Source organism: Cucurbita moschata, unplaced genomic scaffold, assembly GCF_002738365.1.
Source record: "Cucurbita moschata cultivar Rifu unplaced genomic scaffold, Cmos_1.0 Cmo_Scf00022, whole genome shotgun sequence".
In the NCBI taxonomy this organism is placed as follows: Eukaryota; Viridiplantae; Streptophyta; class Magnoliopsida; order Cucurbitales; family Cucurbitaceae; genus Cucurbita; species Cucurbita moschata.
The window spans coordinates 3,840,704-3,863,815 of record NW_019268538.1 but is presented as its reverse complement, the minus strand read 5'-3'; the positions used below and the strand labels follow the sequence as shown (position 1 = coordinate 3,863,815).

The 23,112-nt window shown below is 38.8% G+C and overlaps 7 protein-coding genes and 1 long non-coding RNA gene across 12 annotated transcripts in view; 4 read left to right on the top strand and 4 right to left on the bottom strand.

Annotated features, from left to right (window-relative positions):
- LOC111459570 (deSI-like protein At4g17486) overlaps positions 1–2,806 on the top strand; it is a 3,145-nt gene extending 339 nt beyond the window's left edge. Inside the window, exons 1-6 of one of the 3 annotated variants that reach the window (XM_023102552.1) lie at positions 10–83; positions 199–336; positions 480–718; positions 1,693–1,980; positions 2,203–2,283; positions 2,394–2,806. In XM_023102552.1, the coding sequence (XP_022958320.1) occupies positions 562–718; positions 1,693–1,980; positions 2,203–2,283; positions 2,394–2,539 (672 nt within the window). In that variant the 5' untranslated portion in view covers positions 10–83; positions 199–336; positions 480–561 and the 3' untranslated portion in view covers positions 2,540–2,806. Of the gene's footprint in view, positions 1–9; positions 337–457; positions 719–1,692; positions 1,981–2,202; positions 2,284–2,393 lie in introns of those variants that run through there. The other 2 variants (XM_023102549.1, XM_023102548.1) reach the window with 2 other exon arrangements.
- Positions 2,807–3,339: 533 nt separating this feature from the next.
- Positions 3,340–4,278, top strand: LOC111459747 (probable disease resistance protein At4g19060). Its single transcript, XM_023102777.1, has one exon. The coding sequence runs from the start codon at positions 3,340–3,342 to the stop codon at positions 4,195–4,197; it is 858 nt and encodes a 285-aa protein (XP_022958545.1). The 3' UTR covers positions 4,198–4,278.
- A 581-nt stretch (positions 4,279–4,859) lies between these two features.
- LOC111459520 lies at positions 4,860–7,489 on the bottom strand. Its single transcript, XM_023102464.1, has one exon. The coding sequence runs from the start codon at positions 7,236–7,238 to the stop codon at positions 4,953–4,955; it is 2,286 nt and encodes a 761-aa protein (XP_022958232.1). The 5' UTR covers positions 7,239–7,489; the 3' UTR covers positions 4,860–4,952.
- A 353-nt stretch (positions 7,490–7,842) lies between these two features.
- On the bottom strand, positions 7,843–10,405 carry LOC111459521 (probable disease resistance protein At1g12280). 2 transcript variants are annotated; one of them, XM_023102465.1, is made up of 2 exons: positions 8,133–10,405; positions 7,843–8,055 (listed from the first exon to the last, which is right to left on the bottom strand). In XM_023102465.1, exon 1 carries the CDS (start codon positions 10,319–10,321, stop codon positions 8,204–8,206), a length of 2,118 nt encoding a protein of 705 aa, XP_022958233.1. In that variant the 5' UTR covers positions 10,322–10,405; the 3' UTR covers positions 7,843–8,055; positions 8,133–8,203. The 2 variants fall into 2 exon arrangements, with proteins under 2 accessions (XP_022958233.1, XP_022958234.1); XM_023102466.1 differs by having other exon boundaries at positions 8,148–10,405.
- A 1,667-nt stretch (positions 10,406–12,072) lies between these two features.
- LOC111459628 lies at positions 12,073–13,862 on the top strand. The gene is made up of 3 exons (XM_023102624.1): positions 12,073–12,821; positions 12,910–13,360; positions 13,448–13,862. The coding sequence occupies exons 1-3, from the start codon at positions 12,147–12,149 to the stop codon at positions 13,834–13,836; spliced, it is 1,515 nt and encodes a 504-aa protein (XP_022958392.1). The 5' UTR covers positions 12,073–12,146; the 3' UTR covers positions 13,837–13,862.
- A 979-nt stretch (positions 13,863–14,841) lies between these two features.
- LOC111459515 (palmitoyl-protein thioesterase 1-like) lies at positions 14,842–17,800 on the top strand. Its single transcript, XM_023102458.1, has 12 exons — positions 14,842–15,076; positions 15,600–15,684; positions 15,859–15,910; positions 15,996–16,016; positions 16,103–16,156; positions 16,333–16,383; positions 16,479–16,541; positions 16,621–16,686; positions 16,914–16,952; positions 17,033–17,155; positions 17,243–17,335; positions 17,474–17,800. The coding sequence occupies exons 1-12, from the start codon at positions 14,983–14,985 to the stop codon at positions 17,684–17,686; spliced, it is 954 nt and encodes a 317-aa protein (XP_022958226.1). The 5' UTR covers positions 14,842–14,982; the 3' UTR covers positions 17,687–17,800.
- Positions 17,765–19,373, bottom strand: LOC111459517. The gene is made up of 2 exons (XR_002713304.1): positions 19,085–19,373; positions 17,765–18,464 (listed from the first exon to the last, which is right to left on the bottom strand). It is a non-coding gene; the product is annotated as an uncharacterized LOC111459517 (long non-coding RNA).
- A 42-nt stretch (positions 19,374–19,415) lies between these two features.
- Positions 19,416–21,841, bottom strand: LOC111459516. 2 transcript variants are annotated; one of them, XR_002713303.1, is made up of 4 exons: positions 20,855–21,841; positions 20,675–20,746; positions 20,409–20,495; positions 19,416–20,112 (listed from the first exon to the last, which is right to left on the bottom strand). XR_002713303.1 is itself a non-coding variant. In XM_023102459.1 (3 exons), exons 1-3 carry the CDS (start codon positions 21,506–21,508, stop codon positions 20,490–20,492), a joined length of 732 nt encoding a protein of 243 aa, XP_022958227.1. In that variant the 5' UTR covers positions 21,509–21,840; the 3' UTR covers positions 20,078–20,489. The 2 variants fall into 2 exon arrangements, 1 of the variants encoding a protein (XP_022958227.1); XM_023102459.1 differs by having other exon boundaries at positions 20,078–20,495; positions 20,855–21,840.
- Between the last annotated feature and the right edge of the window lie 1,271 nt (positions 21,842–23,112).

The following is a 23,112-nucleotide window of genomic DNA, read 5'->3' as shown; positions in this document are numbered from 1 at the left end:
TTTTTTTTTTTTTTTTTTTTTTTTTTTTTTTTTTGCATACCCTTCATCCCCGCATTGATTCTGGTCTGGAAACCCCAGATTTGGTTGAGACTTTCTCAATTCTTGTGTTTGATTTTGCGTTTTCTTCCTTTAATTTTCATTTCTGTCATAGAGTTGAAGGGATCGGGATCGCTAAATTCTCTCTTCGATCTTTTTCAGCTCCTCCTCATTCGATCAATTGGCCGCAAAGTCTATACAACTCGCCCCATTTTGATGTTTTTAGGGTTTATTCTTTGAATGTTACTTCAATTTTCAAAATCCGAAATCCCTCTTTCTTTGTGCAAACTGACGATTAAGGTATTTTTCCCCCCAACTCCGACCTGTTCATCCGAGCTTTTCTTCCGTTTGAAAACTCACCCCAGTTTTGAGGTTTTTAGCTTTTCTGATTCTCATTTATTGAAACCTTATACTTCTGCAGCTGCTTCTCTTTGAATTCTTAGGTTTCTTGAAGGGTGTTTCGTGAGGAGATGATCAGTCTGTGATTTTTGGGGTATTGTCAACCCGGGCTGGCTATTGAACACAATGCGTTTGTTTCCTCTGAGATCTAGCCCGGACTGTACCGAGGACAAGGAGCAGGGCGGCAGTCATGCTTTGTTGTATCTTAACGTCTACGATCTTACTCCTATAAATAACTATCTCTATTGGTTGGGGCTCGGAATCTTTCATTCGGGTATTGAGGGTATGTAAACCACATACTTCTTTATTACTGTTGTTGTGTGCTCATTCCACATTTTCATTTTCCCTTTGAATTCTATTTGCAATGGTTGTAAATTGGTTATCTTGAGATGAATATATGAATCGTGGATAATGAAATGGTATGTTTTAGTTTCATTTGAATGGGAGGGAGCTGTAATTAGTTGAACTTTGATACTTGTTCGTGGCATACCTTTGAGCTCACCCATTATGCATTCCTATATTTATCTCTTCCTGACTTGAGTGATTGGACTTAGGAGTATTCGGAGTATGAACTATTGAACCTTCATGGGATTATTGGCACGTATCTGCGAGAAATATGGAGCTTTTTCTTGAAATATCTAATGAATGATCGGTAGAAAGTTTTCGTTTGGTTAATTAGGACGGTGAAAGTTGAGGATGACATATTCCGTGGGACTGTCGCAAATGTAAGCGAGCATGCCATTACTTGATTGTTGTTCTCTTCTTTAACTTCATGTGTAACAGATTCTGTTCGTGCTAGTGAATTGTTTCTTATACTGATTAGTCGTTTCAGTCTGCTCATTGTCGGTCATGGCATTACGAGTACAACTATAAGGCATTTGGGTAACTACACGTTTTTGTTCATTTTATAATAATTGGAAAACGGTTCATGTTTCAGTTGTTCCAATCTCAATTGGTCGTAGACAAGTTGTTAGCTGATATTAAGCGCCCTTCCTTTGAACTAGAGGTCAATCTTTCCGTTCAATAGGATAGATGATTGAAATAGTCGACCTTATTTGTATAGAAAATATAGGATGGGGATAGTGTATGCAGGGTTCACAACCCTTTGGTCACATTTAGGTTATGTCACCTATAGCCTCGTTATAACATAATTATCGGTAAACGCTTCCATTTGAAACTTCATTGACAAACTAGATGTGTTGTTCTGTTTGCATTGTATCCTGGCATATAGTCATTTTTACCTGATTTGATGCTCAGTTCACGGCATGGAGTTTGGCTTTGGAGCACATGAGTATCCTACAAGTGGCGTATTCGAGGTAGAGCCGAAAAGTTGCCCTGGATTCATCTTCCGAAGGTCAGTGTTATTGGGAAGCACTGATTTGTCTCGTGCTGAATTTCGATCATTCATGGAGCACCTTTCTTCAGAGTACCATGGTGATACATATCATTTGATTGCCAAAAATTGCAACCATTTTACAGACGAAGTCAGCATGCGACTGACTGGGAAGCCCATTCCTGGATGGGTGAATCGGCTTGCCCGATTAGGTAAGAACTATTTTCTTCTTCAACATGCAATTTTACGCCATGGAATAAGCTCGGATGGGATTGATCGAACCGCTGCGTGTATTCCACAGTACCTCGAGAATCTCCTTAAGATGTTTCTCTTAAGATGAATTCCGCAACTACTATATGTTCTTGTATTTTTGATAGGGTTCTTGATGCTTGCTGAAGTCTTTTACCTGATGATACCATTATTTGGAGTTACAGGTTCATTCTGCAATTGTCTTCTTCCAGAAAGCATTCAGATTTCAGCAGTGAGACATCTTCCTGATCATCCAGCATATTCTGGTATGTTCCTGAATAGAAACACTAAACATCCAGTGTATTGCTCTTAAGATTTACTTTCGTTCTCGTCCTCCCGTTGAATTATTCCCTGCGATTTTCGTGTCATAATGCAGATGACGATGATGGGTCAGAATCGCTTGCATCTTCTATATCACCAAGGAGCGAAGATGAGGGATCGGATCATCTACTGATGGCTCCTAATGGCGAGGTAGCATTCCTAAAAGAGAAACCAGTGAAGGTGGCTAGAGAACCTGCTTAATTCATTTACCCTTTGGTTCCAACTTCTTTGCCTTCGTCTATTTATTGTTTGTATTTGTGATATATAGTATTGAGTGTATCATTTGATCAGGCCAAATTACTTGAGATCCTGACGTTTTAAAGCGATATGATGATAGTAGCTTAGAGCTTATATGATGTTCTGTATCATTTGGAGAATGTTGAGGTGAGGAACATGGCACCCAGGTTGTTGAAACTGTATTCATCTATGTAAAATATCTATGCATGTACTTTGCTCTTATTACACCAACTCGTTAGATTCAAGCTCACCGTTAGTAGATATTGTCTTATTTGTGCTTCTCATTTTGAGTTTTTCTTCAAAGATTTTAAAACGTGTCTGCTAGTGAGAGGTTTCTTCACCATTTTAAGGAATGATTTCATTCTGCTCCTCAACTGATGTGTGATCTCACATTACTGTCACAGCATGACTCGTGACAGAGCAGCTGCGGTTGCCATTGCCTCGGGATGATATCATTTAAGAACTCATTTTGTGGCTGACTCTTCTTTTTATTATTATTATTTTTTTTGGTATGAAAGAAAACAAGATCGATTAAAATTATAATTTGGCAATTTGTTGCAGCTGACATGATTGGATTTGAATTTTAAAATATAAACTCTGTACACTGCTGTCAGATCTGGAAATGATAATAGACTTTGAAATATTTTATTATTTCATGTTCTTTATAATTTTTAGGAGCTTCTGTTCTGCCATGGATACTTCAAACTAACCACTCATTCCGCCATTAAAGCACCTCAGAACCCAAATCCACTGCCATCGGAGATATGAACGCCACACCTCCCGACTCCGAGATCCATCTCACTCAACCAGAAACCAAAATCTCGAGATGGGTTACAGAGACGGTCGACGAATCCACCATCCACGGCGTCGAAAGCGAGCTCCTGGTTCTGCGGAAAATGCTCGAGAAACCAGAAGATGACGGCGGTGGAAATGGGTTCAGGGCAATCGGAGTCACCGGAGTCCGAGGGATAGGGAAATCGACGGTTTGCCGGGCCTTTCTCCAAAACCCAGAAGTGAAATCCAAGTTTCTCCCGAGGATTTGGGTCTCCATGTCGAGAATTTTCAGCGAAGACAGAGATCCCAAAATCGCTGTACTCAAGAGAATATTAATCTCTCTCGGAGTCGGAATAGACACAAATATTCCCGGTGAACAAACACTCCGCCGCCTCCTCTACACCCTCCGCTTGCAACTGAGAGGGAAACGGTATCTGGTTGTGCTGGATGACGTACAAGAATCGGAAACAGAGGAAGAACAAAATGGGTTTTGGGATTTGAAATCTTCCCAGAAAACCGGAGAGAATTTGAGAGATGGGCTTCCAAGAGGGGAAGGCGGGGCAATTATAGTGACGAGCAGAAGCGAGAAAGCTGCAAAAGGTATGGTGGGTGAGGGAAATTTGCGGCGTTTGGTTCCTCAGAAAGACCCAGAAAGTTTGTGGAAAATATTCTGGCAAGAAGTTGCAAAGGACGGCGATTCCAGCCGCCATCGCCATCGCCATCCTTCAAATCTGAAGGAAACCAAGGTGGAGGTGATGAAGAAATGCGGCGGCCTTCCACTGGCGGCCAAGATGATGGGTCAGATTAAGTTCATCCAACGAGATTCCAACAATCTCAACACTTCTTAATTCTCTCTGCTTTCTCTTTTCTTTCCCATTTTCTTCTCACAATTACAGTGTGTTTGTTTGTTACTTTCAAATTATTTTTAAGATAAAAACAAAATTCAAAATAATATTTAAAAAAAAAAATTATTTTTATTTTTTATTATTAGAAGGAATATGAGGATTGTGTAGAGGGGAAGAAAGGAATTTGGAAAAGAAGATGATTGGTTGCTCAAAGGCTGACACGTGGAAAAATCAGAAAATAATGAGGAGAGAGAATGTAACGGTCAATTGGAAAACGAGTGGAGAGAGAAAGTAAACATATTTAATTTCAGGAAAAATATATGATAAAATTGGTCCTTATTATTAACATACCAAATTAAATTAGAAAATGACATGTAGGAAATTGTAAACCATATACTAAATTTAATAAATATCATACAATAAAGTCTCCAACTACTCGTACAATGTGGGGTTGGTACACAACTTTATTTTGATAATGCATCTATTATTTAATATATAGTACGATGTACCTAAGTCATTTGATTAAATTGAATGAAATTTTCTCTCAACTCCATAATTTTTACAACTAAATCCAACCGAATCCTCTATTTTTGTTAAATTTTTATTTATTTATTTACTATTCAGGATATTAAGAGTTCACCGATACAAATCAATCTATAATCATTAAAAAAGAACAAATTCTTCATTGATAAACAAGGCTCGGGGTCGGGTTTAATGCAAAGAACAAACTCATTAAAGAAAATGAGAGTCAGCTGTAGTTACTTATCTACTATGAGTTTTGCTCTGGCATGGCCTTCAGTGATTTGAAACTGTTCTCCAAGCCCGAAATGCGCCATTAACAACCAAACCAAAGTGATGAACTCTCCTCCTTTACTAACCTGTTGAGCATGTTGGTCTGGTCTGCAATGGCTGGCTGCATATCCCAACATTTCAATCCATACTTTGCTCATAATCTCCCATTTTTCCTCTTTGAACTCTCTTAGCTTCTTAGCAAGTATTGCAGCATCAAACAGTACAGATTTGCTTCTATCTCCCTTCACTGTTACCGGTTTCGCTTTTATGTTCACCCCGAGTATCTCCCGACAAGCCCTTCTGTTTGTATCTTCATTCGAGCTACACTCCAATCCTCGTCGGTCGAAGAACTTTTTCGCCTCGGCGCAGGTGTCCCTGAACCTTATTTCCCCAAGTCCTGCCACGACTGACATCATTGAGGGGAGCATCACCAATAGGTAGAGCATGTAATCTGATAACAGCTTGCTGAATTCTGGAGGAGTATGAGTTTTGTTGTTGGCGTTCGTGTTTTGTTCGTCTCGGAAGCAAAGTTCTGTGGCTATGTGCCATAGAATAACACTCTCGTCAAAAGCAACATCGTCGATGTAGGATATCAGCTCATCGACGTCGGCGTTCGAGTTAAGCTCCATTGATTTCAATGCATAGGAGCCTCTAGATGAACATATTGCTTCAGTAACTTGTGCACTTTCTGCAGCTTTGGACTTGTCTTGCATCTCTCGGAAGATAAAGCCCCAATGATCCTCAAAAACGGGCTGTCTGGAGACATATTTCCAATCATCAAGGAACTCTTTGGCACCAAGATAATCAACCACAACAACCTTTGCATCACGAAACCAACGAATGAGTTTCTTCCAAGCAAGATTGCAGCCACAACAGAATGATTTGTTCCTCAAATCATCCATTGGAATACGTTCCCAAAGGCAATATGATATCAAATTGAACTGAGACACAGACTCACGCCATCGACGAACGATTCGTGGAGTGTCGAGCTTCTTACAGCCTGAGAATGGTGGCTTGTTATGCTCAGACAATCTCAGCCCTTTGAGGCGGAGGAAGTGTTTAAAAATGGTGGCAACACAGGAATCATCCTTTTTAAGGGAAGCCACAGTCCAATCAGAGAAGACAGTCATGAAAATGGATATGAATTCTAAAACTAAAGCCCCAATAAGCAAAGCATAAGTAATCCTAACGTCAATTTTGTCAAGATCAGTTTTATCCAAATGGGTAAACAGAATCAAAGCCGTGATCACAGAAGATACAGAAACGAATCTGAAAAACCATCCATATTTGTTATGAAGAACAACCAGTTTGGTGAAGAGAACTTCATATATGAAGTTGAGTTCAACTTCGATGATCTTGAGGGCATCAATTGGGGTTCTTGCCAAGAAGAAATCCCTGCTTTCATTTCGCTCCTTAAAGCTAAATATCAAATCAACAATCAAACCCTTGAATTTGTTAAAGTAAAGAAAGGCGTATTGAACAACCTCAAGCTCATTCAGAGTACCCTGTTTTACTGTGCTTGTGAAAGGGCTCCATTCTTTGTTAGGCTCTTCGACGAGATCAATGCGAGTAGGCAAATGGGCAGTTTCCTTACAAGAAAACTCCTCCATTAATTTAGCATAATCAGGACCTGGGTCAGGCTCCTTAAGCATGGAGGATCTGAAACTCCCCAAACTCGCCAAATACAGAGCCCTAGTCCGCTCGGCGTACTTGATGATTCCTGCAAGAAACATCAAAGTGGAAGGAACCCAGAGCTTGTTTTGGGGGATGGTTTGAATGAAGATATAAACAGTGGCGACGACCTGAAAAATCAAGCCGATTAAATGGCGAAGCCAGAGGGCATTGTCCTCGAGAGCAAAGGCGGTAATGGTGTCGGGACCGCCGAGATGGAGGAGGAGAAAAGGGGCCCAGAAGGCGAGAAGTTCTTGATTGGCATCGGACTTTTTCTTGTTACTGCTGTCGTCGTTGTTGTTGGAAATGAGGCCGACGATGAAACTGGCGGTCCAATCGGCGAGGAGATAGGCGGACCAGAGGAGGAAGATGGGGAGTTTTCTAGAGGTGCGTTTCCTGAGAGGAGCACAGAGGATTAGGAAGGTTTGTAAGGAGAGACTGAAGAGGATTAGGCCTCTAATGTTCCATTCTTCCCAGATTTCTTTAACTCTTGGTGGAATTATATCGAGCGTCTGGTTATTTGAGGGTGGTGTTTCGAGAAGCAGAGTGTGGACTGGAAATTTCTCAGTCAGGGAAGCCATGGGAGTGGGTTTTTTCAGCTGAATTTGGTCTTGTTCATGTCTGGTTGTGTTCCCATTTTTTGTAGGCTTGTTGAAATGAAGAATTGAGAACGAAAAAGGTTTCAGAGACGAACTGGAAGGCTAAGAAAGGACTGGTCAATTATGGAGGAGGACAAAGCAAAACATTGACTTTCTTTTCTTCTTTTGACCAAGATCTTACTTCCTATCACCTCATCAATACTTTACTTTTGATTCCTAAGATTTAAATCATGGTTTTGTTTTCGTTGTTTTTTTTAATATAATATTTAGAGCCATTTCAATCTCGGGTGGAAACTATAACTTTAATTTCTTCTTTTGACCAACAAATACTTTATGACTTTGTTAGGAATTCATGACCTTCCACAATTATATAATGTTGTCTGTGGCTTTGCTTTTGTTTTAAGGCTGAAACAATGAAAATAGTATTCCTCGCTTGTAAACCTACAATTTCGCTGTTCACAATAATTCTTCGCTTATAAACCTACAATTTCGCTGTTCACAATAATCCTCAACGAACCTATACTAACATTTACCTTTGATTTTCGTAGTGGAAACTATGTGTTAACTAATTTGTTTGAAGAACTACTTATGAAAGAGAGAATTGATATATACTAATTTAAAAGAGTCAAACAGGATGAGGACAGGGAACAAGGATCGACAAGGCCATCTGGTTCTTGTCTTCATTTAGCTGGCGATGAATTTTCTTTTCTTCCTGGGACTCCATTTCTCGCCCAACCATGAATTTTCACCAGAAAAATGAAGATCTAGATCCAACTTCAATTACTCTCAATTCAATTTTCTATGAATGAAATCAACTCATGAGCGAACATTCAGGAAACATAACCAAAATGAATATAGACTCAGAAAGAACCATACATTTAGTATACGCACCATAACCAGCTGCTCTTTTAGGTTGCTGCTTCTCAATGCCACCATTGTTTTTATCGCTACTGGCATGGTTTCATCCACACTCCATTGGCATCACAGGGGCAGAAAGTAACTCTTGGACATCGTACTTTCTGCAAGTAACTCAAATTTGGGAAAGATTTCTGAAGTTCTCTCCATTCTATCTTTAATTCCGTCATGTGTTTCAGACGAACGACCTCGGCCTTCCATGGTTCGCTCCCGAGCTCTGCTAGTTTCCCTCCTCTAATGTAGAGTCTCTTCAGGCTTGTCAAATTTGAAGGATTTAGCCATAAGGGTAGCTTCTCCTTTGGCAGACATTCCATCTCAAGCTTCTCTAACTCTTTTGGTAGTTCTAAGATCACATCATTAGACTGATCCCTTTGTTTGCTGAATTGCATGGTTAGCTGTCTGCCGATTTTCCTCGTTACTTGTCGTATCATGTTTCGTTCGCCCGATGATGGTTGCTTCAACCCTTCGGCCACCCATACAATGCCAAGAGTTCGAAGCTTACCGTGCTCCCCAAGATCTTGGAGAACACGGAGATCCGTTTCGTCGGGGAAATCACGCCTGTTCGTGTTGATACTCAACTTTCTGAGCTTCTTAAAACCTCTCAGATCATTGAGACTTGACCTCCCTGCAACAAACCCCTTCAAGACTCTAAGTTCAGTGAGTTTGGATATGGATGTTGGCATCTGATCAAGCATATAGCAGCCGGAGACATCCAAATGCGTGAGCCTCTTGAGAGATCCTATGCCCTGAGGAAGTGTCTCCAGATTGAAACAAGATTTCAAGTCTAACACTCTGAGTTCACTCAATGTTCTTATGGAATTTGGAAGCTTGTTGATCCAGGAGATCCCTTGGAGGCTCAAAAGCCTCAGTTTTTTCATTTTCTTCAAACCTTCTAAGAACTCAAGGCTTTCGACCTCAATTTGCTGCTCATCAACTGCACTTTGCCACCTCCCCAAGTAAAGAACTTTGAGGTTTTTCAGCTTTAGCAACCACTCAACAACTTTGTCAGTTCTCATGTCTACTTCCCCTTTCTTGGCCAACCACTCCAATGCAGAATCAGGGAAAGGTTGGCTAACATTGAAGATTGATTCCATGGTAACTTCCAAATTCTGATCCGTCGTCAACGTCGGTGCTTTCGGCTGGTGAAGACCTCCCCCCTTCACCAGAAAAATCCTATCACAGCCAGAAGATTTACCAATTGGGTTGTCCCCGGAATCATAATTCAAAAACTGTTCTTTTTTGGCCAGGACAATTGCAGCAGAACGAACAATAGGGGGCATTGTAAACTTCTTTTTGACCTTCTTCTGTTCTTCCTTCAGCGGCACAATCAAACCCTTCTCTGCAAATTTCTTAAGGATCTCACCAGCACGAACTTCAGGCATTTGATCTCCACTGCCTGAAGAGTCCAGAAGGCCTTCTCCAATCCACCAATGTGTAAGTAATCGCTTCTTTAACACAACATTTTCAGGAAACGCAGCAAAATACAAAAAGCACTTCTTACAGATATCATCACCAAAGCCGTTGTAAATGTCCTGAATTTCTATAAAAGCAGGACTTTCGTCGAACACCTTATGGGCATACAAATTTGGCAACTTGAACTCATCCTGCCTCGCCGTTCCACCTCCCTTGTCAACCAAATGGGCGGTGTTTCCAGCCAAGGACAACTTTTGGTACGAAGGAATTTGGAACTTCAACGTCTTCATATCCTTACTTACCGCATCAAGAAAATTCTCTTCGATTTTCTGATCTAATTCGATGCTTTTGATAACCTCCTTGAGACTGGCTTTTATGCTCTGTATCGGCTCTTTGAGTTGCTTATCGAGCTCGTTTGTTGCCTCCAACGCCCCCTTCAAATGCTCGATGTTGGTCAATAACTTCTCAAATTGGGGATTTTGATTCGCCCTGATGCTAGCATTAGTTTCTGTATGAGGCCTTTCAGCCTCCTCTATCTGATCGTCGGCGGAGGCTGGAGCACGCCGATTAGCGGAGGCTGGAGCACGCCGATTAGCGGCGGCTTGGGCCCTGGTGGTGGATTCTTTAAGGGCAGTGGAGAGCTCTCCGTGCAATTTCGACAGCGATTCGATCATTTGGGGAATTGTTGGAATTAGGTCTGAAGCTTGCGGATGTAAGGGAGAAGATCGGGAAGCCATTGCTGCAGAAAGCTCAGTGATGCTCGGAGATGAGTGAAACAAATCAAAAGATCTGGAATTTGTTCAGATCTCAATGGTTGAAGAAAAGAAACTTCATAAAAATAATTATTCGTAAAAAAAAGATTAAATTAAATTTCTTCGTAAAAATTAGAATTTAATTCTAATAATTTTTCTTCTTATAAATTCTTTAAATTTATTTTTTTAATTTTTTTAATAGAATTTTGTTGTAATTGTTTAATAAAATTTCATAAATACTTAGGCTAATTTTAAAATTCTCAATAATTTTAATTTTAATAATAAAATTGAAACTTTCGACTAATTTCAAGACAAATCTTCCACGAAACCAACGATTCTTCCCTTCCTTTGTAACTTTTCTTTCATCTCACCAATCTCGACCCCACCATATTTGCATCGAGTTCGAGAATTTTAACTTAAACTTTTGTCTACTCCCGACCTTCTATAGTTAATTTAGACAACGAAACCCGCTTCAACTACAACGGTACATAAAATAACAACCAACAAGAACAAGAACAAAAACAAGACAAAGAAGGATTTCGTATTGTGCATGTCACACGTCATTGACACTTAGAGTTTCGAAATAATACAAACCCTTTGTAAAATAATTTACGAGTATTTTTAAAACAAAATATTAAAAATTTCCATCATTGTCATATACCAATATTTTATTCCGACGTTTATAAAGTTTTAAAATAGCAAGTGATATAAAATGAAGTAAGTTTTAAATTCCACGTTCATATGCTATTTCTGTTCGCGTTTCGAACTATTTGACTTTGATCACTTCATTGTTAATTTGATTTCAAAGATGGTTAGGGAATGAGATCATGTGCAATTAAACCCTAAAACTAAAATACCTCAAAGACTTTGACTATGCTAATTAAAAGCCTTACAATATGGTCTTTTTAAATGCTTCCTCTTTATTCAATTTATTCGAATCATATTCAATCATTGCATCTCCTAATTAATTAATTTCTATACAGTATATTGTAACCGATATAGTTCGCTTTGACCTTTATTGTATTATGTATTCCAGTCCGTTCTATTTTTTAAAATGCGTCTACGAGGGAGAGTTTTCCACACCTTTATATGAAACGTTTCATTTCCTTCTCTAATCGGTGTGGGAACTCACTTAAAAAGAGTGTGGAAACCTCTTCATAGTAGACGTGTTTTAAAACTTTGAAGAGAAGTCTGGAAAGGAAAGCTAAAATAGGTTAATATCTACTAGAGATAGATGTGAGCCGTTACAAATTGACTTGCGAATGATACCCAATTTTTATAATAAGTGATAGGGATTGTGGGGAAGAAACTTTCTTTTCCCACCCACCTAATGGTTTGCGTATTCATATCATAATTTCTTGTTTTGATGTCACGTTGCATCGATTCGAATTGAAGGGTGAGATAAGAAATAATTAAGACGGTTCAATTTTGTGTCTAATAAAATTTTATTATTTAATATATTATAATTTAGCACGTGCATTATCAAACATAAGATACTATAGCAGTTAATGCATCTACTTCTCTCGATGTTCGAGATTTAAATTTTTACCCCATTTGTTATACTAAAAACACAATTTTTACCCCAGCTTTAATTAAATAATTTATATTTGAAATTAAAAGTTTTAAATATAATTAAACTTAAAAAATGACGTAGGTTAGAGGTTTAAATTTAATTAATTAATTAATAATGATGATAATTAAAGATAAGAGCGATGAGATTGCCACGTTCTCGTTGGGCTCTGAAAAGATATAAAACCAAAAGTCTTCGTTTCTCCCATCAATTTGATTTCCGGTCAACACAATCTTCACAATGAGTTCCGATTCCGGCGAGACTCTCACCTCCACCGTGGACAACGCCCGGAGCATGACAAAAAGACTCCAAATCCAGGCGGCGCACCCTCTCCACCACCACCAAAACCACCCTCTCGCCTTCATAAACTCCCTCGACACGCTCCACCGTCACTTCATGATCTCTTTACAAGAATTCTCCGACCCTTCTATTTCCACTCTCCTCTTCCGCTCCACCGGCTTCTTCCACTGCGCCGCTTGCTCCTCCGCCTCCACCGGCGGCCCATCCTTCCACTGCCTCACCTGCCCTTTCTCCATCACCGCCGCCTGCGCCGCCCTCCCCCTCGTCTCCGTCAACCACCACCCCCACCCCCTCCTCCTCCTCAATAGAAACTCCGATCACAAGCATTTAATCTGCGCTCTGTGTGATGAAGGAATCAGTTTCCCGAGTTTCATCCGTTGTGTCCATTGCGACGCGTTTTTTCACGTCCAGTGCGCTCTCCCCCCCGCCATTAAAGTTGACCACCACATTCATCCGATGGTGCTTTCGAGCTGTGAGGCTGTCGGTAACAATGGCGAAGATGATGATAGTTCGTGTAGCGTTTGTGGAGATGAAAGAGATGAACTTTCTTGGGTTTATTGGTGTAAAATCTGTAGATTTGTCGCCCATGTTGGTTGCGTCATCTATGATCATCAGGTTCGTGATTTTCTCAATTGAATTCATGAGTTTAATTCACATTCGCCTGTTTTGAATCATCATTCCCCTGTTTAAATTTCCCCTGCAGATCCCAAGTGAAACAGAGCCGCCAGAAGAAGCATCAATAACATCTCAATTTGGTACATTGGCATTGAATGATAAACACTTCGAAGCAGATGATCATCACCATGAAAGCATATTAAAGCCTGGAGTAACCCTTCAACAGATCCTCGATTCTTTCTCTGAATCCGACGATGTTGAGTATCAAAGCCTCGTCAACGCAATGTTGCAAGACGCCGGCGGCGACGACGACGACGACGAAACCAGCTCGGAAGACAAATATTCAAACTACTTTTCATATCTTGAGAAACCCCTTTATTATCTCTTAGAAAGACTCGAACTTGGAGAGGATGGCGGCAACCCTTTTGAAGGTTTCGACAGGGACACTCCGACGGTGCGCGCCGGCAGCCGATACTTGATCTCCGAGAAACTGGTTGGAACATTCACTGCAGTTTTCGGCAAACATGGTGATGTCTCAGGTATTATATGATTCAACTTTCACCGGTATCATATTATGACCTCAAAATTCAAAACTATTATGACCGCCATGTTGAATGGAATTGCAGAGAGGTCAAATATTAGCATCAAAGTGAAGACGATTGTGTGGAACTTGTTCTGCAAAGTGATGGACGACATGTCGAGAACGGAGTTCGAGAAGATGACGGGGGAGGGTCTAGTTTCATGGTTGATAGGGATCAGGGCGATTGAGCTGGCTGGGTTTGAAGTGGGGTTCGCGTTCGAAGGGTGGAAGAAGATAGCAATGGGGTTCTTTGGAGGGAAAGGGAAAGAGGTGGGTGAAGGGATGGTTGCAGAAATGGAAGAGAAGATTGAAGAACAGCGACTCAAACTTCAAAACCTCTGTGAGGAACGAGATAAGCTTCTGAGCTTAACAGAACAATGTCTCATGGAAGCTCTGGCTATGGAGGGGAAGCGTGTAGGAGATGCTTTGATCTAAAAACCTCTGTTTTTTGGTTTGGAAGTTTAATTTTTACATTTTTTTTTCGAAGTTTAAATGTCATTTTCATCTAAAATTTATAAATAGACAATGAATTAAAAATTTAAGGTTGAATTATAAATCAATTTCATTTTTTTGATTAATGGATGGATTTAATTTTAATTTATTTTAATATGTTAATGACTCGAAGTTTATCGACTTGTTCAAAGACCAAATAGACACAAAAATAATAAGTTATGGACTATACTTATATTATTATTATTATTATTATTTTTGGAAATGAACTTTAAACTTCTACCAACGTTAAACTTGAAAATTTAAGGTGCATTGATATCACTTGTTACAATCACACTTTTTTTAATAGCGGACTTTTGCGATTGTGCGACACTCACCCTCAACACCGAGTTAGTCAAGCCAATTTAGATTTGCGTCACCTATGGTTGGACAATGTATGCTCAAGCTTCTAGTACCGTTTTGAAAATAAGATTTTAGAAAATGGGAGTAAAGAGATTTTTTAAAATGAGTTTGACATGAGAATGAAAGAAAATTGAAACCAGCCTTACATAACTATAAGCAAAAGGCAACACAACCTCTTAAATAACATATAACTTTCAAGAGAGAGAGAATTTGACAACTAGTCGCATTTACTAGTACAGTTTGAAGATGTCTGATATGATTCCTCCCCTAAATTTTATGACTGTTTAGCTCAAAACAAACAAACTGAGAAATGTATACTAGATGGACGAGTGTCGGTATTGTATAGAATTATTCCGACACACCTACAAATGAAATTTTAATATAATATCATACGTATAAATTGTGATTAGATAATTTAGTTACAACCAATACAACCACTCAATTTTAAGAAAATGAATTTTATTTTCTCCCTCCAATTCCTCCCTCGTGTCTCGTTAAATGGATGATCGGAGTCCCTATCTTTGGGGAGCCTATAATTTCAAAATAAAAATAAAAATAAAGATTTCGAGAATTTTACAGGAGTTGAAACAAAACTGGTGATTTGATTGGTTTTATAATTTGGCGTTGTTATTTCTCATTCTCAACAACCAATGTTGTGCGAGGGAACTCCGTAATTTCATCGCCCCATCTTCCTTCTGTCTGCAAATTCCTACTTCCACTCTCCAACTAATGGCGTTTTCGTCACTGCTCATCATCATCTTCTTCCTTTTCGTTTCAATAATCATCCCAATTTCTCATTCCATACCCTTCATAGTGCTCCACGGTATGTATCTTCTTCCATTCTTGACTTTCTTCCCCTCTTTTTCTGTTTCTATTTTAATCCAACTATCTTCTTTTGTATCCGATGATTCCTTTATGTTTATTATCAACTGGGTGTGTTTAAATTCTGCCGATTGAACTTGTTGGATGAAGAAATCGATTGTTGGGTATCGATAATTTTTGTTTCCTCGAAAGGGTATTTCCGAGGGATGTTTGGATGCTGAAATTTGTTTTCTGGAAATTACTGTTCCTGGTTGTTTGATTCTAGGTCTACAGAGATTCATATCTGTTATTGGAGGAATACTTGAGACCCCCCCCACCCCTGTATTTTGTTTTTCTGGAATCTGTAGGTTTCAGCTTCTAACCCACTTCTTGATTTGTTTTTTCTTTATGGTTTATCCAGCTGATCTCATCAAGTTTATGAGTTTGATTGAGTTGCAATGTTGGTCAGGGTTCAATTGGAGCTATTTAAAGTGACCTGTCGTGTTTTAAAAGTTTCTTGGGTTGATATTTTCTCTCAATTGCAGGTATTGGAGATAAATGCTCAAATAAAGGCATGAGGAAGTTTACAAAGTACTTGAGTGATAATTCTGGTGCTAAGGGATATTGCATGTATGCTTGTCCGAAGATCTGTATCCATTTTCATACTAACTTGTTATAAGATTGCTCTCATGATATACTAACTTGTTATAAGCTGCCATTATGTTCATATTAACTTGTTATAAGATTGCTCTCATGATTGACTGAGCTGCGAGCATTGATATTCCTTCATCCATCTTCCTACAGAGAAATTGGCAATGGGGGATGGGATTCGTGGTTTATGTCCCTTGAGGAGCAGGTTAGATAATGAGCAATATGATTCAATCATCTCGAGCTACTAAGAAGTTTTTCAAGTTGTGATGTTTCTGTTTTATGTTTGGCAGTCCCAAATTGTTTGCAACAAGGTGGTATAGTTCTCCAGCTGGTTTTTGTTCCGATTGGATTTTGACATCGATGTTAACGTGCAACTAGTTCGTTATTATGACTACAGGTGAAGAAAATGAAAGAGCTAAAAGAGGGCTTCAACTTTGTTGGTCTCTCCCAGGTGATTCATGACGACTTGAGAACTATAATTCTGTAACTAACGTTAGTTTGTGTCTTGTCCAATCGTTTTGTTCTTGTTCTTGTTCTTGTTCCCCCTTCCAACTTCCAACTTTTCATAAAGTAGTAAAGATTAAGATAGTTTAACTCACTCTGGGACACATTTGGTTCTCTTAATAGGGTAACTTAATTGGCCGAGCAGTCGTAGAATTCTGCGATGGAGCGCCTCCTGTGAGAACCACTTTGATTATTTACCTTCTAGATTGGTGTTTATCAGCCTGATATGCACTGAATCTAATTTGTTGCTTCTCTGTTCATGGGAATAGGTTAAGAACTTCATCTCTTTAGGCGGTCCTCATGCTGGCATAGCCTCTGTTCCACTTTGTGGTGTAAGAACTGTTCTTGTGTTCCATCTTCATGGGAATAGGTTACATTTTCTGTTGCTGAAGGCCTTGAATATATTTGCAGTCTGGCATTTGGTGCATACTTGCAGACGACATAATGAAGTTAGGTATCTACTCAGATGCTGTCCAAGTACGTCACCATATCCGAGCTTCCTTGAACTCTATGGTTTTGTGAAAATTGTCAACAAATCTGTTAGATCCCCACCTCGGTTGGGGAGGAGAACGAAACATTCTTTGTAAGGGTGTGGAAACCTCTCTCTAGAGGGGAAGTCCAAAGAGGACAAATATCTGCCAGCGGTGGACTTGGGCCGTTACAAAATCGAAGTCTTGACACGTTCTCTTATTATTGTCTTGCAGAATTCTTTGGCTCCTAGTGGTTATATTAAAATACCGAATGTGAGTTATATTTGTTTACAAACCCAGATATGATTTCTGTACATCTCCAAGTTCTCAATGATCCTTCTTTTCTTTTTCAGGATATCCCCAACTATTTAGAGCACTGTAAGTTTCTCCCGAAGCTTAATAACGAACGTCCCGATGCCAGAAACTCGACGTACAAGGAACGATTTAGTAGTTTAGAGAACTTGGTGCTAATAATGGTAAGTTTGATGTATGGAGAAGCTGATGCAAATTTATAGTGTTATTGTTTTGTCATATATTTTTGGTTTGGCTCACTGTTTCAATAGTTTGAGGATGATAAGGTTCTGGTCCCAAAGGAAACGGCGTGGTTCGGGTATTACCCGGACGGGGAGTTTGAGCCTGTTTTACCCCCACAGCAGGTACAACATTTTGGATGTCATAGCAATGCCAGATCTTGGCTAAGAATTGAAAAACACACAGCACACATACACGCACACGCACACGTTTTAGGCACGGTGACGTTGCGGTGTCTTAACACCATGATTGTTTTGGTGCAGACAAAGCTTTACATAGAGGATTGGATTGGATTGAGAAGGCTAGATGAAGGTGGAAGAGTCCAGTTTATAAAAGTTGAAGGAGGTCATCTTGGAATCTCGTACAGTGATGCAAAAAAGTACATTGTGCCTTATCTGGAGGAGGAACAGCAGCAACCTCTTCAATTTGGTTTACAAAGCAAGCATGTTTCTTGGAGTTTAGCTTACAGGAAGTAGTAGCTTTCAAGCTACAATCGAATACCATCAACAACCTTATAATATTCAAATACAGACAAAGCTTTTGCATTATTCATATTATAAAAATGTCCTTTTTAAGGATATTACTCGACTCTTTTGCAATATTCATATCACTATTTTGAGGTTCCAGTTGCCGGCCAGCCTCCGTTAGAAATCACGACTCTCTACAATGGTATGATATTGTCCCCTTTGAACATAAGCTCTCGTGGTTTTGTTTTGGGCTTTCCCAAAAGGCGTCATACCAATAGATATGGTATTCTTCACTTATAAACCCAAATTAACCAATGTGGGACTCACTCTCAATAATCCTCAACAGCCCCTCCCGGCTCTCTGGCGACCGCAGCTCATGCTCCAAAGAAGTCGTCTTCTTCAGCCAGCGATGTATACCAGTAGTATACGCCCTCTTTCAGTTACTTCAGTTTTCTCATCGACGTCGTGAACTTGGACAATGCCATAAGCGACTCGCCCATGAACACACGACATTGCACGTCTTCTTCGATGAACAGCGGCAATGTCGTAGCTTTAAATTCTCGATCCACGTGGCAGTGTGGCGCTCCATCTCTCGCCCACATATGTTCGATTTGTAGAAGATCCACGTAAACAGTCGCTATAGACTACCTTAGCGATTGGGGTTTTATAGCCATTCTCCGCAACGACGTTCGATGTTGGTGTCCTTGGACGACAACGTAATTGTCTTCCACATATTTTTTGGCAGATTGATGGCCTTTGGTTATGACCCACAACCTGAACAAACAAACTGGAATCTTTATGAACTCAAATCAGCAAGCATTCAACTCTTTTTTTACTCATTCGGACTCAATAGAAATGTCTTTGAATGAATGATTGCTAACCTTTTATATCCCTTTATGTAAGGGTTCAAACTGATCCAACTAAGTTTTTAGATGTGACGAAGATATTAGGTAAGCATGAGTTAGAAGCCTTTACATTCAATTTCAAGATGAGTTGAATTGTAGTTACCTAAATTGGAAAGTTTATTCAATTCAGCCAACCTAATTAATTTTTCTATTTATATTAAAGTCATATCACGCATTTCAGATAAATGTCAATTATGCTAAAAGAATGATGTTCATGAATAACAAATTCAAAATATTTGCATCAATATTTGAGTCATTTCACGTTTTTATAAGATTCTTTCAAGTTTTCAATTGCTAGCATACAAGTAGTAATAACCTTAGTCAATTGAGGTCGTTACACGTGTGTATTCAAGAAAGATAAATCTGATCAAGGAGTAAAGAACCGTTCAGGCTTGCTTCCAAATCAATCAATGGCAATTAAAGATCAGAAATTGAAAGCACAACCAACTAACCAAACCCCTACCAAACACACGCGCACACACAGAGATTGTTTTAGTAGTACCCCTTCATTCTTCAAGAGTGATCCTATGCACTCCGCTGCAGCTAGGACGAAGAGACCAACGACATGAACAAGCATGGTAGGTAATGAAACTGAGTATACCAAAGTAAATTATAGAGATAATGTTTGTTTCTGCAAATCGGGTTGGGATTATTGGCACACAACGAAGAAGGAACAACGGAAGTAAAATCCCCAATTTCAATTATTATACATCAGTTGGAACCAACTTCACAAGTAAATCCTGCAATAGAAGTATCAATTGGAGCATCTAAGAGTAATTGTTCTCCTTATCTATCACTGAGGGATTCAATCTCTCTACCAAATAAGTTCATTAAGGTTCTCAAAGGAAGAAAAATTCAAGCAGAGAATTGTTAATACTCACAGACAAGGGATACAGAAAAGGGTTTGTCTTTCACCAAAACCACAGAAACCATGATTTACAGACATGAAAACATACACGGCATCTTATAGATTAGCAATTAACAAAAGTGTTAACTAAGATGAGAGCAGTCTTCAAGAACAAATTTTTATACGAAAGCTGCCTAGCCTCTCATAACATGCAGAACAAAACAGAAGAATGAACACTTTGAGATTTTTGGAATTCCAATCAAAATTAAGGCCAAAACAACTAAATTAATCAGTATTTGAAGGCAAACCCACAAAAGGATTTGAGTAAAAGGAAAACAAAAAAGTGAAGGCCATGAAATTAATGCTCAGATATCCCGAAGTCCCCATATAAAAAAAAAAAATGGTGCAGAACTTGAAAGTACTATCAGCATTTTACTAGCAAGAAAAAGATTTGGTGCAAAAACTGACTCGCAAGAAGCTGCTTTCAGCCATTCAAATGCAGTAAGAACGATCAAAAATCGCAAAACATTAAGGAAGGATGGAAAAATATCACCATCAGCATCAGCTTGAAGAATGCGAGTGAAAGATCTATCTGAAAAAGAATGGACTGCCTGCTACAAGATATAGCAATTGCATAAGAAACCAAGCTCTTGAAAATCTAGTCCCCAGCAATCTAGGGAAGCCTGTCAAACATTATGATTGATCAACTAAATAAGAATTGTCCACATGAGCAATAAAATTCCAAACTATATCACAGAAGGCTTTAATAACAAAACCTTATAATATGATTCAATTCAACGTACTAACCTCTACTTTCATAATAAAAGTACCAAGTCGAAAACTAACGCTAAAACCTGCCCTTTCATCGACCAGAGAGATTATTACAAGTAGGAACAACAACACAGAAAAACTGGATTTCCCACGTGTTCAATTTGAATCGTAATTTCGTTTCTTCTTCCTAGAAGTAAGAACGGTATACCTCCAACAAGGCTCCCAATCAAGGCAGGGCAGGCAAAATATTCCAACTTCAATGATCAAAAAATATCCATCGTCATCATGCCTATCTCTGCAACAACAAAAACCAAAGCGTGTGGGAAAACGAAAAATCGATAGTTTGTCATGTTTGAAAAACGAAATCGAAGAAATGAAGAAACATTAATGCACCGTCGTGTTCAGAATTCAATGAAATGGCGGAAATCGGAATTGCATTTAATTGTGGGCAAGAAGAAAAGTCTTTTAGAGTACCTTGGCCGGAGAATCGGCAATACGATAGGCGTCTGCTGTAACACCGACCAACCACAGTCCAGGAAACACACTCTGAGAGACGAACAATACATTGAGCATCAAGAAAAAATAATAACGAAACCGCTTCAGTACAATCACAAGCAGAAAAGAAATAGTAAGAAATTTCAGGAAAATTCATACATCGAGTTGCTTCTGAACATTCTTAGGTCTCTTCTTCGGCCGTCTGGAAGGTCTAGATCCAGTCATGATAAAAATATCTTCCTCAATCTCATCTTTAGACAAAGCGATCCAGAACTTTCTCTTCTCCTTCTTCTCAATCCTATGCGACTCTGTAAATCCTCGCAACCGGAGCGATTTCGGCTGCGGATTCTCCCCTTGCTGAAACGCACCAGCAGCGGAAGAAACAGCCCCGTCCTGTTCTTGCAAGTCTCGTCCATTCTTCAAATCACCAAAGCCTCTCAAGGACGGGCCCTTCCGCGGCCTGAGATTCCAAGGCTTCTGCACTATTTCCTCCCCCTCGACCTCCTCACCTTCCCGCTTCTGCTCCTTCACAACTTCTTCTCCGACCTCACCTTCAGAATGCTTCGCGGATTTATCTCCCAGTGAGCATGGTGAAAACGGCAATCTATTCCGAGCGGTGCGCGATCCAACTCGAGGTTGATGCTTGGAGTCTGCTTCAGACTCCGGTTCAGAATGATCGACGGCAGGTGATGAGTCGCCGCCAATTTCCCGCCGAATGCGGTGATTACTGTTGGTCTGATTCTTCCCACCCCATTTCAGAAATGGCAGAGCGAAGTTGTGCAAAGGATGAGACTTAACCGGCCCTGTAGCCATTGAAAATCCCACTAACTCCACAATCTCTATCGACAAATCGTCGTAAAAACACAGAATACTTCTTCCTCGGCGCCGTTTTCGGAAACAACCTTCACAATCTGTATCTACAAAGCCTCGTGAGACGAACTTGAGTGGCTTCTAGAGATCAATGATCCCTAAGAAGAGATGATCAACGGCACAGGACGGAAGCGCCGTGCGCGGTGGAGACGGAGGAACGGCAAGAGAAAAGAGAGACTGAGTTTTTTTTTTGGTGTGAAATGTGTAATGGGCTTCGTGTTCGCCTAACATATATGAGAGATGCAGAGACGCAGTTCGTTCTGCGTCCACGGTTTTTTGCCTGACGTTTGTACGATTTTACCCCTACCCTTTCTTTATATTCATGCCACAAGGATTAATATTCAATAACATTATATTAAAATTCAATCTTAATCTTTCCAATTACTCTGATAAATCTATGAATTTTAAATTATTTAATAAATTTATAGATCTTTTTCTTTTAATTTTAAAGTCTTTATTGAATTGAGTGATTTTATAAATTTTAAATTATTAAAATAACATGTATGAAAATTTTAATTTTTTAAATAATTTAAAAACTTAATAATTCGACTCAATATTAAATAACACGTTGGGTTGAATTATAAACTCTATTTACATTGTTCGGGCCATCCACCCAATTAAAGCGAAATTTTGGGTTGGTTCAAAAGATTCCTCCAACTTTATTCGTGTACATCATTATTGAATTTTTTTATTCATCATTTGACGATGACTTAAACTCATGTGAGAACATGACACGTAACTTTTAATATTTTACCACTATTAATTAGTCAAATAAACAAATAATTTGATGGCATTATTTTAAATTGCAATTTTGATTAAAGAAAAATGTTATAATTTAATAATTTCTATAAATCTATAAAATTTCAAAAATAATTTCTATAATTTTATCAAAATTTCATAAATAGTATCAACCCATATGAATTAAATTGGACCCATTATACTCGCGGATTCAATGACTAAAATTATAAATAAATAAAAAAAAAAGTGATGGAAATTGGTTAGAAATGTGGATTGGAGAAACTTTGGTAAGAAGCTCCATTTTTGTACCTGGTTCTTTGGTTTAGGTGATTCCAGACACGTTTGGAGATTTACCATATACAACCAAAATCTTAATTTTGGATTCATTTATGTCATTTTAAACCTATTAAATCTATACCAATTTGATTCCGAGTCTGTTTATAGTGTTTTTATCGTAATTTCACGCTAGTATCAATATTTTAGTCATTTTCATATATGATGACGTTTTGAATTTTTTTTTATTAAAAATCAGAGTTAATTATGGAATGAATAAAATATAGACCTGAAAATAAAACAATTATTTAAAGGATTACAGACACTTTTACAATTTTCCTCAATTTAAACAAAACCTTGAAAAGAAAAATACTTATGAAAGGCATCTCAAACACATTTACTAAATTTTCAATTGGTAATAATGAATATTTGAATTTTTTATTACTTTATTCGAAATTATAATATGTTGGGTTTAAATTTATTAATACAATTTAATCTAATTGAAAATTTAATGCATTAAAAAACAAAACTTCAAA